Here is a 15,344-nt window from a genome sequence, read left to right as displayed (position 1 = left end):
AAATGAAGACATAAATAAAAATAAGGAAGCCTTTAAGACAAAAAATGGGTGGACAAGGTACATAGATATTTGTGAAAGAAACAGAGACATTGTATACCTTACAACAATGTTAACTAGATCAGGAATCTAATTGTAACAAAATTGTTACAATGCTAGTAGCATTTTCTCTACCCGCTATAGAAAAGATTCTGAAACTAAGTCAAGAAGCAGATGCAATGGAAAGGAAAATAAAGGATGGGGAATGTGACCACATAATTCTGGTAACAACATAAGATCTTCATGATATTAAAACAAGGAGAACAGCATAAGCAATTTTTAAAAATGTAATGACCTGTTGGCTAAAGGTTAAACTCATTGGTTGCTTTTCCAGAGGGCCTCTCCCAAAAGCATCCACAATATCCTCTTCTTGCCTTTGTGGGCCCCAAGCACACATGTGGAACCTAGATATACACATAGGCAAAAACATCAGTACACAAGAAACAAATATGCAAATAAAAATTTAAATTTGAAGACAAACTAGAAGGAAACATTCTCAGCACAAATAATAGACAAGAAGTTACTATTTTGAATATATACAGAATTCAAGGACAGAAGAGAGATTTTTGTTTCCAAAATCACACTGTTAGTAGGTTTAAAAAAATTCAACAGTAAGATGTCGACTATGTCATTATCAAATAAAAACAGAACTTGGGGCTGGAGAGATGGCTCAGTGATTAAGAGCACTTGCTGCTCTTCCAGAGTCTGGTTCCCAGCATCACAAGGCAGCTCACACCTGCCTAGACCTCCAGTTTCAGGTGGTCTGATGCCATCTTCTCTTTTTCTCATCTTCATTTTTCTCATCTTTTCCCATCCTCCCACACTCAGATGCACATGCAAACACACACACACACACACACACACACACGCATACATACACACACACTGTATATGCATGCACATATATGTATAATTTTAAAACTTAAAAGAAAATATAAGAGAACATTTAAAAACAGAACTAGCACATTTGGTTTGTCTCCTTCAAAGTAGAGAACTCTATAGTGTAACTAATTTTAATGAGTTATTTTTAGTAGCATTCATGACTTCTCATATATTAACATAGATGCATATATTAACAGAGTGTGAATCAGTTACCATTGACTGCTTTGGGAGAAAAGAGAGAAGAAAACACAGCCCCCGATAGGAAGCACATATTTTAATACATCTATTTATTATCTATCTATCCATGTACCTATCTACCTATTTACCCTCCTCATCATCTATTTTTCATCCACTCCTTTGGTACTTTTATCTGTGTTTCTGGTCGTCATAGGCAACCCCTGTGAAACCCTGTGTTACCGCTGCTGTTGACCTCCACCAGATTCATCATTAGTCTTCATCTCAGCTTCATTAAATCTCAGCAACAACTGACACACAGTGACAACTTCCATCCAGTTAAGTTTTTATGTCTTTCTGGGCCACTATTTATCAGTGTCCCTTGACAAAAAACAAAAACAAACAAACAAAAAAACCCAAAGAGTCATCAACCCTTTCTTCCTTCCTTCCTTCCTTCCTTCCTTCCTTCCTTCCTTCCTTCCTTCCTTTCTTCCTTTCTTTCTTTCTTTTTCCTTCCTTCCTTCTTTCTTTCTTTCTTTCTTTCTTTCTCTCTTTCTCTGTCTCTCTGTCTCTCTCTCTGTCTCTCTCTCTCTCTTCTCTCTCTCTCTCTCTCTCTCTCTCTCTCTCTCTCTCTCTCTCTCTTTCTTTCTTTCTTTCTTTCTGGGTCTGGAAATCTTTGATGCACCACAAAATCAGTGAAAATCTAAGTGAAGACATCTTTTGCATACTCACTACTGTCTCTAGCTCCCAGTGACAGCCTGCCATGAGTAATGCTTGTTCATGTACACCTTATATAGCCATTTTCCATCGTGACTTACGGACCTGACTCTGTGATCATATTACATAGTGGATATAATGTTGAGGAGTTTCTAAGTGCATCTCTTAAGAAAGCCTGGCAGCTTCTTATTTGACACTATGGGAGTGCTAGTTGCCTTCTAAGAAGTTCAGGTACCCCATTATATAGTTGATGTGGAACATTCACTTAGTAAGGGACAGCCAAGTTTCAATTCAGTCTGGTTTTCCAGGTTGCCTCTCCTAAGGACCCTGGAATTTGCTCTAAGAGGCTCAGACTTCCCAGACTAGTTCAGTCCTTTGATTATGATATCAAGTGAATTGGAAGAACAAACATATAGCAAGCAATAAAATGGTGGGTGCTTTAAAGCCATTATTCATAATTTTACAGTTCCGCTCCACCTTCCTCCCTACAAATATACATTTTCTTCTAAAAATTTCCTGTTCATTAAAGAAAATTATTTTTTTCTCTCTTGCTTCTATGGTCTAATTGTGTGTGTCCTGGTGGATGAGATTTTGCCTTACAAAAGAGGTGCAAAGGAACTGTTTCTTCTACTACAGCAAGATGCAGGAAGACATTCATTCTATTTATGAGGAATGCACCCTTACCAGACACGAAATCTTTTTAAGTTGAAATTTAATTATATTTCTCCCTTCCCTTTTCTCCACCTGTGATGCTGTTGTCTTCAACTTCCCAACCTCTAAAACATGAAGTAACGAATGTATATTGTTTATAAATGACTCAAAGCATTTTTATTACAACATCCTGTTGTAATAGAACATCTTGTAAGATGATTTCCCTTCTTATCATATTATCCTCATACTCTACACATTGTGGAGTTTCACTGTGGTAGACGCATGGCCTAAAATCATCCTTGCCCACAGTTATCTCTCTCACAGTGTCACGTGCAATTTTATGTTCCAATTACATTATTCAAAGCTGCTATCTGTCACAGATGTTTCTATCATTGAAATGGATTGCATAGATATCTAGGACATCAAATTCTTTCACACATGGTGCAGTAATTTCATTTGAATTTGGAATATATATAAATATACATATGTATATATACACATATATATACATATATATATATATATTGTCATTAGAGGAATAAGTGTTACACTTTGATTTTCCCCCCACAATTCTTATGTTATGAATATCTCTTTGCACTCCTATTTTCTCCATTCAGGTGACTCTGACTCTGGATGGAGTGGGCAATTGTCCATGATTCAAAGTTACATAGCTATTTCATAACCTATGGTGCTGAAGGGATATATGTCTTTCATTAATATTAATTGCATATATAATGGTAATATTCACCTCTGTTACCCTCTCTTATCTCACTCCCACCCTGGATTCCTGACTAGTCTGCCTTCAAATTTTGTTTCTTTTCTGTCTGTGCAGGTCTTATGCCAGTGGTTCTGACTGGAACAGCCATGCTATGCGCACAAGACAGTGTTTCTGTTTCAAAGCACTCCTCTTCATGTTCTTGCTAACATCTGTCCACTTTTTCTTTCATGTTGTTCCTCAGGTTTAGAGATGGCCTATTTATGGCTGAGATATCAAGAGTCGCTTGCTTTCAGCACATCAACCAGGTACAAGTCTCTGCATATACTGTCCTCTACTCTTAAAAAAAAAGAAAGAAAGAAGGAAGGAAGGAAGGAAGGAAGGAAGGAAGGAAGGAAGGAAGGAAAGAACTTTCTCTGGCCCAAACTATTGTAGCACTAGTCTATGGATATAATATAAACATAAATATTTGGAAGGCAATTTGATTGCATGTCAAGGACACATTGCTGACTTGACTTCCAACCCTTCGGCCCTGCACTGTGTAACCAATTGTTTTCATTAATTTCCAATTGCTACTATATCGAATTTCTGTATACATAGTAGCTTAAACTCTCTCCATTCATTATCTTTTATTGCTAGATTTCAGTACTCACCCTGCCCCGCCCTTCCAACTTCGATTTCAGCATAAGGACTTGCCAGAATTATCCAGAACAGTAGAGATTTAAGCATGTGCTGTTTAGTCCATCCACTTTGCTTGATAACAACCACTTTGAAATGAGTTCTCTCCTTTACTGTGCCCATATTCCCTATATATGTTATATGACCATAGCATTTTCAGAAGGCAGTATGAATATGGCACAGAATAAATTTGACTTTACATGTATCTTACTCCGCTTTATGCAGCTCTGTTAACTACCATGTTGGTATATTGAGTCAGGTGGGGATAAGGGCTATAACGAAAGTTTTTGTTGAAGGAAATGAGAATCCTATGTGAAAGTTACTGTCGTCAAAGTAGAAGACAGGTAAGAGGTAGAAGTTAAAGTCATCTGGGGCCAGAATACTCAAGTGAGCTGAGAAACACACTGAAAACTTTAAGTGTCTGGAATCTAGTGTTTAGGAAAAGGAGGAGAAATTCGGGTTTAGAAATGTTCAGGAACAGCAATGTTTTTCTGGCCTGTCAATTCCATAATAAAGAATGTGTAGTTCATTAGTTCTCCACTGTAGGCAGAGAGGCAACAAAATGTTCCAAGGTCACATTAAGGAATGACAAAAGGGACTTCAAGAGAGAGCCCCAATTTAAATTCCCCACTTCTCTCCCTATGTCTTTTGCCTGTGGTCCATGCCCTCTCCATGCTGCTTGTCTGTTATATGGATCTGATCTGTCTCCTGTTGCCTGTTTCTAACAGAGGGCTTTACTCTGTATGTACTGAACATTATATGAAATATGGTATGGAGAAGAAATGAAGAGCTCCTTTCTACAGAAACCTTTATTCCTAATAAACAGGCAATCATAGTGGATTTGGGAACTGCAAAATAAATTCACATTCCTGCATTCTACTCAGAAGTTCCTGAAGCAAAACTCATGAAAAACCTAAATGTAAAATCTTTGCTGTCAGGGGTTGTTTATGGCCTGGCCTCAGGCAAGGAAAAAAAAAAAAACATGTGGGAATCCTGAACAGATTTTTTTTTTTTTTAACAAGGGAAGTATTTACTGGTCTCAACTGACCCAGGATAGCACTCAGAATAAGTTCAACCTATATCCACGTGTTGCTTCTAATATTTGTGTAATACTAGTTTTTTCTTAAAAGATTATCTTCAACCTGTTTGCTACTTTCAGCAAATGATTACCACAACATACACATATGCACACATCCACTATTCTAGGTAAGAGGCACGAAATAGTACGTAATTTAAGATTAAACCTATGCATTGGCATAGGTTATTTTTTTTAATCTACTGCATAGTAAGATTGACTACATTGTTTCCTTACAGGCGGGCTTAACAGGCTGAGTACACAGTAGGATTGCAGTTAACTACCTGGAGTAAACAATAAAGACTGCTGAAAGTCCCTCTCAGACAAACCAAGCTATAAATTAGACCCTCTAAGACTAGAACTGCTGCCCTGAAGAAGCTAAACCTGGAAGAGTTTTAGAGCAAACTGAGTCACTTGGAAAGGAAGCCTTCCAACCTGTTGAGTTGCTTGCAGGTTGTGCACTGTGCACCAGGTCCCCATTTTGTCACCCACGCTGAGGTGAGCTTTGATGATGCAACTGTCTTAGAGTCATTTCTGCCTGTAAGTAGCCAATCACCTATATTCCTATGAGTAATCCAAATAAAACTCATTGGTCCACTGAGTTCCACTTTGGTGGTATTCATACTGAGGTCTGCCATGCAGTCTCCTCTTGTCATACAAAAGTAAACCAGACCCACGATGAGAAACACCACATGGTCTTTCTCATCTGAGTTTCCTAGCACCAAGTCTGCAAATGGCAGCATATAGCTTGGAAAAACTGCAGAGATCAGGAAAGTAAAAAGGGATGGCTGTGGCAAGGGGGATAGAGAGGGGAATAGAATAGTCAGGCACAAATAACCTGTATTGTTGGAAGTCTCTTTGGGACCATAGTAGCCAACAGTTTCAAAAGAAGTAATGTTTCCTTGTCACTGGCCTTTCATGTTTTCTTGTGCTGTCTAATATGAGCATTGTCTTCTTGTTACAGGATTACTCCACTTACATTTTAATAGATGTATAGGTATACATTTTAGGATGCCTCTAAGGAAAGGTTTCCATGCTCTCTTTTCAAAAAGTCTTTAGTGATAACTGTGCCTCCCCTTATTATATGAAATCATTAAAGTTATACTTGCCACACAATAACTTAAGCTGTGTACTCAAATATATATATTGCACATTTCTAATATATACTATTTCTTCAATGTAATATAATTATCCTGAAAATACAAAAGTTAACCAGCACTCACAGAGAGCACACTGATATGTAACAATTTCATCCCGGAGAAAACCTTCTGTCTTGGGAGAAGCTTATTAAGCCACACAATGTTCCGGAGGGAGCTGAAACATTCTGTACTGCAGGGGAGGTTACATTCAGCAAGTACACAATAGCTTCAGGAAGGTCCTACAATTGACTAGATTTACTTTGTACCTGCAGGGTTACAATTGCTGTGATGAAACATCATGACCTTGAGGGAAAAACAGTTTATATGTCTTACACTTCCACATCACTGTTTATCACTGAAGAAAATCCAACAGGGCCCAAACCTGGATACAGAGGCCATAGAGGGGTGCTGCTTATTGGCTTGCTCAGCCTGCTTTCTTTTTATCTTATCTTATTTTACTTATTCACTTTGCATTCTGCTCACTGCCCCCTCCAAATCACCTCCTCACACAATCCTTCCTCCTCCTACCTTCCTTTCTCCTCTGAACAGGTTTGGGCCCCCCTTGGTTATTTCCTCAACCCTGGCACTTTGAGTCTCTGCGAGACTAGGCACGTCCTCCCCCAATGAAGTCAGACAAGGCAGCCCAGCTAGACTATATCCCATGTATAGGCAACAGCTTTTGGGACAGCCCCAATTCCACTTGTTTAGGACCCACATGAAGGTCAAGCTGCACATCTGCTACATATGTGCAGTGAGACCTTCGTCCAGCCCATGTATGCTCTTTGGTTGGTGGTTTCGATCCCCAGAGCTCCAAAAGTCCAGATTAGTTGACTCTGTTGGTCTTCCTGTGGAGTTCCTATTCCCTTCTGGGCCTTAAATCCTTCCTCCTATTCTTCCATAGGGGGCCCTTAACTCATTCCACTGTTTGGCTGTGGGTACCTGCATTTGTCTGAGTCAGCTGCTGGGTGGAGCCTCTCAGAGGACAGCCATGCTCCTGTCTGCAAGCATCACAGAGTATCACTAACACTGTCAGGGATTGGTGCTTACCCATGGGATGGGTCTCAATTTGGTCTAGTTATTGGCTGGTCATTCCCTCAACTTCTACTCCATCCTCTGGCCCAGCACTTCTTATAGACAGAATAGATAACGGGTTGTAAGTTTGCGGATGGGTTGATGTCTCTGTTGTTCCACTGGGGTACCTGTCTGGCTACAGGATATGTCAGCCTGCCTTCTTATAGAACCCAAGACCACCAGCCCAGGGATGGGACCATCCACAGTAGGCTGGCCTCTCCCGAATTGATCACTAATTGAAAAAATGCCCTACAGATGGATCTCATGGAAGCATTTCATCTATTGAAATTCCCTTCTTTGAAATAATTCTAGCTTATTTCAAATTGACATAAAACTAGCTAGGATACTCTCTCATTCTTCCAGCTGAGGTGCCTAGAAGAGATTTGGGTCAGCCTAGCAGAAAGCAGAGACAACAGTTACTTAGAAGTGAAGACCAGAAAGGGGTCCTGTTGGACCTGCTTAGCCACCTTCAGGCTGTGCATTGTGCTCCAGTGTTCCAAATGTTGTGAGCTGTCACCCTTGCTGGCTTCAGTGATAGAACTGTCTTTGTGCCATTTCTGCTTCTTTGAGTAACCCCTATAAAACTTACTGGTTCATCAAGATAGACTTTGGTGCTATTCTTACTTTAGTCTGCTAGTAGTTTCTTATCTGGGAGAGATGTGTTGTTCATTTCTCCTTGAGAATGATATTATACAACACACACACACACACACACACACACACACACACTCACACACAGAGTCCATAATTTGGAGCACTCCTAGAAAAGATAATTGATTTCCTTATGAATACTGTGTAACATATGATCCTCACCTTAGAAATAACATAACTGTTCATTATATTTTGTTTCTAATTTTTTTATTTTCAACTAGCTTGTGTTTGAGTTTTAATAATTCCTTCATCTGATTTCCTTGCCACTGATGCCTTCCTTGACTGTTAATTTCATTCAGGGTATATTTCAGATAAAAGATTTCTGCGCAGATTTGCATCTCTTTCTGTGAAATGATGTTATGTTAGAGTAGTGAATCACTTCTCACTGCTTTCTTGGAGCATGTCGAGTTTCCTTAAAACTGATGCTGTAACATCGTCATTAAAAACTTTATTCAGATTAACTCTTTACTCTGATCATTAAGTAAAGTCACAATTTCCAGTGAATTTTTGGTACCCGTTGGCATGCAATGGCTTATACCCATGGAAAGTTTTGGTAATTATTCCAGTTTTCACAATCACTTCCTGCCTGTCCCTCTAATAGTTTAATGAAGCTGCTTAATTTCTATAGCTGTAATTACACCTGCTATGTCAGCACTGGGTCATGTGCAAATCCGCTGTTGTGTTGTTACCGTTTGGACACTAGAGGTCTCGTTTTTTCCAAACCTCAACTGGCATGGCATTCAGAATGAACTGGGAGAGGCTATTCTAGTATCAAGTCACATTCTAGAACCAGTGTAGCTACAGACACTTTGTCTGTAGTTTCTAGCTTGTCTTTATTGAATTTTCCTTGGCTCTGGGAAGGATGATTGTGGAAAAGACTGGTCTCCTGCTCTTAAGCCATGCTTATGAGCATCAATACAAGTCTATGTCAAACTTCTGTACTAGTCCTCTGTGACTAGTCTAGTGATAGATTGAACTAAAAGTCACACCGCTATGGGCAGTCTCCAACTGACATGGACTCATGACACAAGACTGATAACTGACACAATCAGCCACTAATGATGCTGGCTGCAGTAGAATTTCAACAAATGGGTTGGGACAGTGTATCTCTGCTTCCAGGAAGGGATATTCCAGTGGCGCTGGATAAGAGCACCAGGCTTGAGATTAGGGACTGTTAGGGCCTGCCCAATTTTTTGTTTGTTTTATCTGCCTTACATTAAATTACAAAGTAAAAATATTTCTTTGTTCCCATTGTATAACTGCAGTGAATATAGTCTTGCACCATGTTATCCTGCCTGATATAATGTTAGTGAAGCCAAACCCCTTGCCATCAAGAATGACATCTAACTGAATATCTCTTTCCCACACCTGGAAATACCCACACAACCTCATGGGTGCCCAAAAGCAAATTCTGCAGCTACAGATGGTAGCACTGTCTGTGTTTTTGCCTTGGGGATTACCAGCCCTTTACCTAACATGTGTCTTTGGTTCTTCAGCTTTCCTCTGTATGTGCCAACCTGTATGACTCCACCTTACTAGGGCACACGTCATTTCTTGATGCCAGGGAAGGCTTAGAAACACCATCTACAATTTAGTGTGTAGAGCTATCTATGCTTCCGAAGTTAGAACCCATCAGTCCCAAGTGTTAAACTAAACAGCCTAACAATCATACAAAGTCACAACTGTGACCAAAATGGGAGAGGTGACCTGAAAATCTTCCAAGTCTGGAAGGGACATGGGCCAAAATGTAAAAATGTTTCACCAAGGATTAAGTGTCCACCAGATGCTAGGGCAAGTCTAAAGTCCATTTCTTTGAGCAAAGCTCTAAGGCAAATTACTGTGTTAGCAGTTTGTCTTTCCTCCCAGCGGGTAGAGTCTTGTTCCTGACTCTGTCTGCAAGGGTTAATAAGGATATTATGACCATTTCCATGGTTATGTGGCCATGCAGTGTCAACAGCTCTGTTTGTGGAGACCAGCTTGATGTAGAGCTCTGTCGAAAACCAGCTTCCCTGTGGCGGAATTACTACAGAATTTCAAGCATAAAGTCTAGACTTCATTCCTTTCCCCAACCCCTGATAAGAGGTGTCTCTCCACAAGTTACTTGGAGTTGAGTGAGGGCTGACATGAGCAACTCTTTCTTTGCCGTCTTCAATGGGTCTTTTCTTACTATTATAATACAACCAAGTACTATGGTCAGAAGTCCAAGCCCTAGATTCAGAAAATAGGGGTCACAGGAGGTTGGGAGATTAAATAAAATACTGAGGCAGATGTGACATCATTCATTACTATTACACAGTCCACACATAGCCATATATGTTGACATGTACAGGGGAAATCTGACATCCATCAGGTATAAACTGGCAAAGGTAAAGACAAAATTGAAGATGAAGACACTCAACTGTGACTCCAAGGACATATTTATAGACAATATTCACCACTTAACCCTAGTTCCCAACTCAGATGTCCATTTATTCACATTAGTGCCACATTGTGTAAGTATTATGGGCCCTTATGGCCTTCTGTCCCCTTTATGTGGTCTCGTTACTGACACTCTCATCGATAATACATTACAAACATATATAGAGTAAACACATGCAATTCCTTAAGGGGTAATTATTGTGTTTTAAATTTTATTTATTCATGTATATTATGTATATGCATATTCTATTTGTATGTATGTCTGCATGACAGAGGAGGGCATCAGATCCCATTACAGATGGTTGTGATCCACCATGTGGTTGTTGGGAATTGAACTCAGGATCTCTAGAAGAGCAGTCAGTGCTCTTAACTGCTGACATCTTTTTCTGTATCTATTAAGATAATCACATAAGCTTATGTCCACCTATATGATTAATTACATTTAAATGTACATACGTTGATCTATTCCTGAATCCCAAGAATAAAGCCAACTTAATCCTAGTGGATGATCTTGGTAATACATACCTATATTCAAATATTTACAAGTAATCTATTGAGGATTTTTGCTTCTATGTTTATGAGTGACATTGACCTGTGTGGTTTCTTTTGTGTTATTTTTGTTTTTGTTTTAGATTTATTGGGTTCTACTTGGCTTTTGGTATCAGAGTCACAGGCTCCCTAGGAAATGTCTGTTGTAAGGTATCCATACTAAATTTAATTTAAATGGTAAGGTATCCATACTAAATTTAATTTTTTTTCCCCAAGAGAATTAAATCGTTTATTGAGTACACACAATAATGGACGATACACAAGCTTCATTCCCATCTGTTTTTTTATCTGATACTGTTATTCATTTTTGATATTGCATAGGGTGTGCCAACAACCATTTTATAACCAAATTGTGACCTTGCTTGGATGACCCTTTCAATGGTGAAACTCATCAAGTTACAACAGTAACTGGCAGTTTAACAAAACCAAGGCTTTTGAAGACAATGGCTTCTCCACCCAAGCAACCATAAATAAATTCCAAATGGAACTTGGCACTACCCTGAAGGAATTCTAACTTCACACTCTTAGGGAAGTTTACCAAGATGGCTTCAAAGTAGACTAACTTTACACAGCACATTAAAAAAAAAAAAAAGACACATTTATTCAGCGTCATGATCAGACTATTACATTTAGCAATCAACAGCATGGGTAAAAACAGGTCTACAGTAAAACCTTTTGTTGGAATGCTTTACACTTTCCACAGAACAGAAACTAAAATAACCTGTTATACAATTAGTCACAAATACAGTCCTGGAGTTTTTGCCCACACACATGAGTATTGTCTAAAACATGTCTTCTTTGTAGCAGCTAGGCCCTGCCACCACTGTGCTTGGCTGAGTTCACAAATCTGTTGTAACCTGTAGCTTCCCTGTCACTTCTCTGGCTCTCCTCTCCTGCTAAGCTTTGTTTCCTGGCTGTGATTAGAACCTCCTGCCACTGCCATAACTACTGCTGCTGCTGGAACCACCATAGCCACCTTGGTTTCGTGGTTTAGGAAAGTATTGGCCTCCACCACCATAAGGGCCAGAGATCCTGCCTCCAAAATTTCCTCCCTTCATTGGTCCAAAATTTGAAGACTGGTTGTTGTGATTGCCAAAATCATTGTAGCTTCCACCACCTCCAAAATTGCTTCCGTCATTGCCAAATCCATTATAGCCATCCCCACTGCCACCATATCCACCACCACCACGGCTGCCACCAAAGCCACCATGCCCACTGAAGTTCCCTCCTCGACCAAAATTGTCATTTCCACCAAAACCACCTCCACGACCGCCACCAAAGTTTCCAGAACCACTTCGACCTCTCTGGCTGGATGAAGCACTAGCCATCTCTTGCTTTGACAGAGCCTTTCTTACTTCACAGTTGTGGCCATTCACAGTATGGTATTTCTGAATAACAATCTTATCTACAGAATCATGGTCATCAAAGGTGACAAAAGCAAAGCCCCTCTTTTTTCCACTGCCTCTGTCAGTCATAATTTCAATCACTTCAATTTTCCCATACTGCTCAAAATAGTCTCGTAGGTGATGTTCTTCAGTGTCTTCTTTAATACCACCAACAAAGATCTTTTTCACAGTTAAGTGGGCAGCTGGTCTCTGAGAATCTTCTCTTGACACAGCTCTCTTAGGTTCCACAACTCTTCCATCCACCGTGTGTGGTCTTGCGTTCATGGCAGCATCCACTTCCTCCACAGTGGCGTATGTGACAAACCCAAAGCCCCTGGATCTCTTGGTGTTTGGATCTCTCATTACCACGCAATCGGTGAGTGTTCCCCATTGCTCAAAATGGCTCCTCAGACTCTCGTCGGTTGTTTCGAAGCTCAGCCCTCCTATGAAGAGCTTCCGCAGCTGTTCCGGCTCCTTGGGAGACTCTGACTTAGATAGACATGGCGGCAGGGAGATGAGAGTCTTCTGCGATGCTTCCTCGGCAGCGTGAGAGAGCAGAAAGGAGTAAGATAAGGAACGTATCTAAATTTAATTTAAATGGTAAGGTATCCATACTAAATTTAATTTGATTTAATTTCAAATAGCATGGAATTATGTGAAGAGATTTCTGAGTGTTTGTGAGAAAACTACAAGAAATGAAGACAAGAGTCTGATGACCTGAGTTTCTTCAGAAACAAGAAATTATTCTTTTTTTATGCTTTTGTGCTTCTCTCAGGTGTGGCAAAAAGGTGTGAGTTTATGTCAGATTATTCATTACAAATGGCTATTTTATTTGTTTATATTGTTATTTGCCTACATGGAAAAATATTTTTGCCTTATGCTGCTTGTAGTCACATGCTGTTTGCCCTTCAAATTGTACATGTTACTCATGTGGCTCCTCTTAACCCTCAGAATATAAACTGTCTGGTGCTATTGCATGAGGCTTTAATCTGCCTACTTTACTTGCTCTGTCCTCCCAGGTTCGACAGCACCTGCAGTAGTAACAATCAGTTTTATTTATCTTTTCAAAGAGCCACCTCTTATATTTGTTGATTTCTTCTACTGCCTTCTTTGTTTCTATTTTGTTAATTTCTGCTCTGATTTTTACTATTTCTTCTCATCTACTGGACTTGGGTTTAGTTTGTTCTTGCTTTTCCAAATTCTTATGTCATGTCCTTTACTCATTTATTTATGCTCTTTCTTTATTTTAGTAGCCACTTAGAGCAATAAATGTTCCTTTTAGGATTGCTTTTATTGTGCCCCAGAGGTTTTGCTTTGTTGCATTTTCCTTTTTATTTAACTTGGGGGTTTTAAATTTTCTTTCTTGATTTCCTCTTTGACCCATTCAATTTTTTAAGATCCATGACTTTGCATGTTTACTAGAGACAATTTATTTTAAGCTTTGTTGGTTTGTGGTCAGAAAGAATACACAAAGTTATTTCAATTTGTTTTATTTGTTGAGCTTTACTTTGTGTCCCAGGATATAATCTATTTTAGGGAAAATTCCATGGGCTGCTGAATAGAATGTATAACCTTTAGTGTTTGGTAGAATATTCTATAAATATCTGTTATGTCTGTTTGATTTATGATGCCATTTAATTCCAAATTTTCTCTTTTGTCTAGATGGTCTATAAGGTATTGAAATCACCTCCTGTTACAGAGTTGGGGATAATTTGTGCCTTGACAGCTAATGATTTGATTTTTTTTGAAACTGGATGTACCAGAGGTTGGTACTTACATGTTTAGGATTGTAATTTCTTCTTTGTTAATTGTTCTTTTGTTCAGAGTGAAGTGCCATTCTGTATCTCTTCTGATCAAGTTTAGATTGACATTTATATTGTCATATATTGGGATAGCAACAACTTTTTGTTTCTTGGTCCTATTTTCTTGGAATAATATATTTCCTACTTTATCTCAAGTAGCCCTTGGAGTTGAGATTTTTTTCTAGAAAACAAAATGATAAATTTTGTTTGTTGTTCTATTCAACCAACCTGTATCTTTCTATTGGGGAGTTAGGGCTATTAATATTAAAAGTTATTGTAAGGTGTGTGATACTCTTTGCTTTTGCTTTTTCTGTTCTTAGTTTCTGTGTTTCGATAACTATAACTTCATTTATTCTCTTCCCAGAGCCTCTTGAGTATGATTATTTATTTCTCTCTTTAGTCCTAATATTCCTTCCAGTAGTCTGTGTAAGGCTGGATTGCTGTATATCAGTTCTTTCAGCCTGTTTACATGGCAAGTTGTTGATTTCTTTCCCTTCAATTATAGTAAATAGTTTTGCTGGGTAATGTAGTCTGGGTTGCCGTCCATGGTCTTTTAGAACTTGGACTACATTATTCCCTGATCTGCTGGTTTTAAAGATTTTAATTGAGAAGGCAGCACTTACTCTAATGGGTTTGGTGTCATGTGAGACTTGTGGTTTTTCCAGGAGGAAAAGGAGGAAAAGGCATCCCATGGTTTGAAGTGAGTTAAGAAACTAGGGAAAAGTGGTGTCCTGAGGAAGATTCAGACTAACCATGGAAATGAAACTCTAGAAGTGTGTGTGAGGGGTTTTCTACTTTAGGTTAATTGAACTGAGAAGACCCACCCTAAATCTGAGTGGTGCCACTCCATGGGTTGATGTTCCAGAATAAACCAGAGAAAAGAAGCTGAGCACCGGCATTCATCTCTATCTCCTGACTGTAGATGTAAGCTGCCCATCTACCTCCTCTTCCCCGCCATGATGGAATCTGTTAGCCAAAACAAACCCTTCTTTCTTTAAGTTGCTTTTGTTAGATATTTTGACATAGCAAAAGACATAAAACCAACACAAAATGTTTCTTCTCAAATATGAAATATATTTGTACTGAGATGTATTGTTCTCTGAAAACAACAAACAGTAAAACAGAACACATGACAGGGGATTGGAAAAGAAAGATTGACAGGCAGATTTAATATAAACATCTTATATGAATGTATAAAATTTTCCAACAGTAAAAAAATAACTATTTTAAAAAAAAAAACAAGTGACAACTGCAGCCAAGGGACCACGAGTAAACGGATGTAGCCACCATACTTTACGAAGATTTCTCAAAACACTAAGAGTTAAATAGCCATATGACCCAGCCACAGCATTCTTAGGTGAATATGTCTAAGGGACTCAAAGAGATACTTGCATATCCACA

The 15,344-nt window shown here is 39.0% G+C and overlaps 1 protein-coding gene across 1 annotated transcript; it reads right to left on the bottom strand.

Annotated features, from left to right (window-relative positions):
* Nucleotides 1-11,384: 11,384 nt before the first annotated feature.
* LOC308416036 (heterogeneous nuclear ribonucleoprotein A1-like) lies at nucleotides 11,385-12,630 on the bottom strand. The gene has a single exon (XM_080911065.1). The coding sequence runs from the start codon at nucleotides 12,502-12,504 to the stop codon at nucleotides 11,677-11,679; it is 828 nt and encodes a 275-aa protein (XP_080767191.1). The 5' UTR covers nucleotides 12,505-12,630; the 3' UTR covers nucleotides 11,385-11,676.
* Between the last annotated feature and the right edge of the window lie 2,714 nt (nucleotides 12,631-15,344).

Source organism: Micromys minutus (genome assembly GCF_963924665.1).
Source record: "Micromys minutus genome assembly, chromosome: X".
Classification (NCBI taxonomy): domain Eukaryota; kingdom Metazoa; phylum Chordata; class Mammalia; order Rodentia; family Muridae; genus Micromys; species Micromys minutus.
The sequence above is the reverse complement of the archived record's forward strand: the minus strand, read 5'-3'. Positions and strand labels throughout refer to the sequence as shown.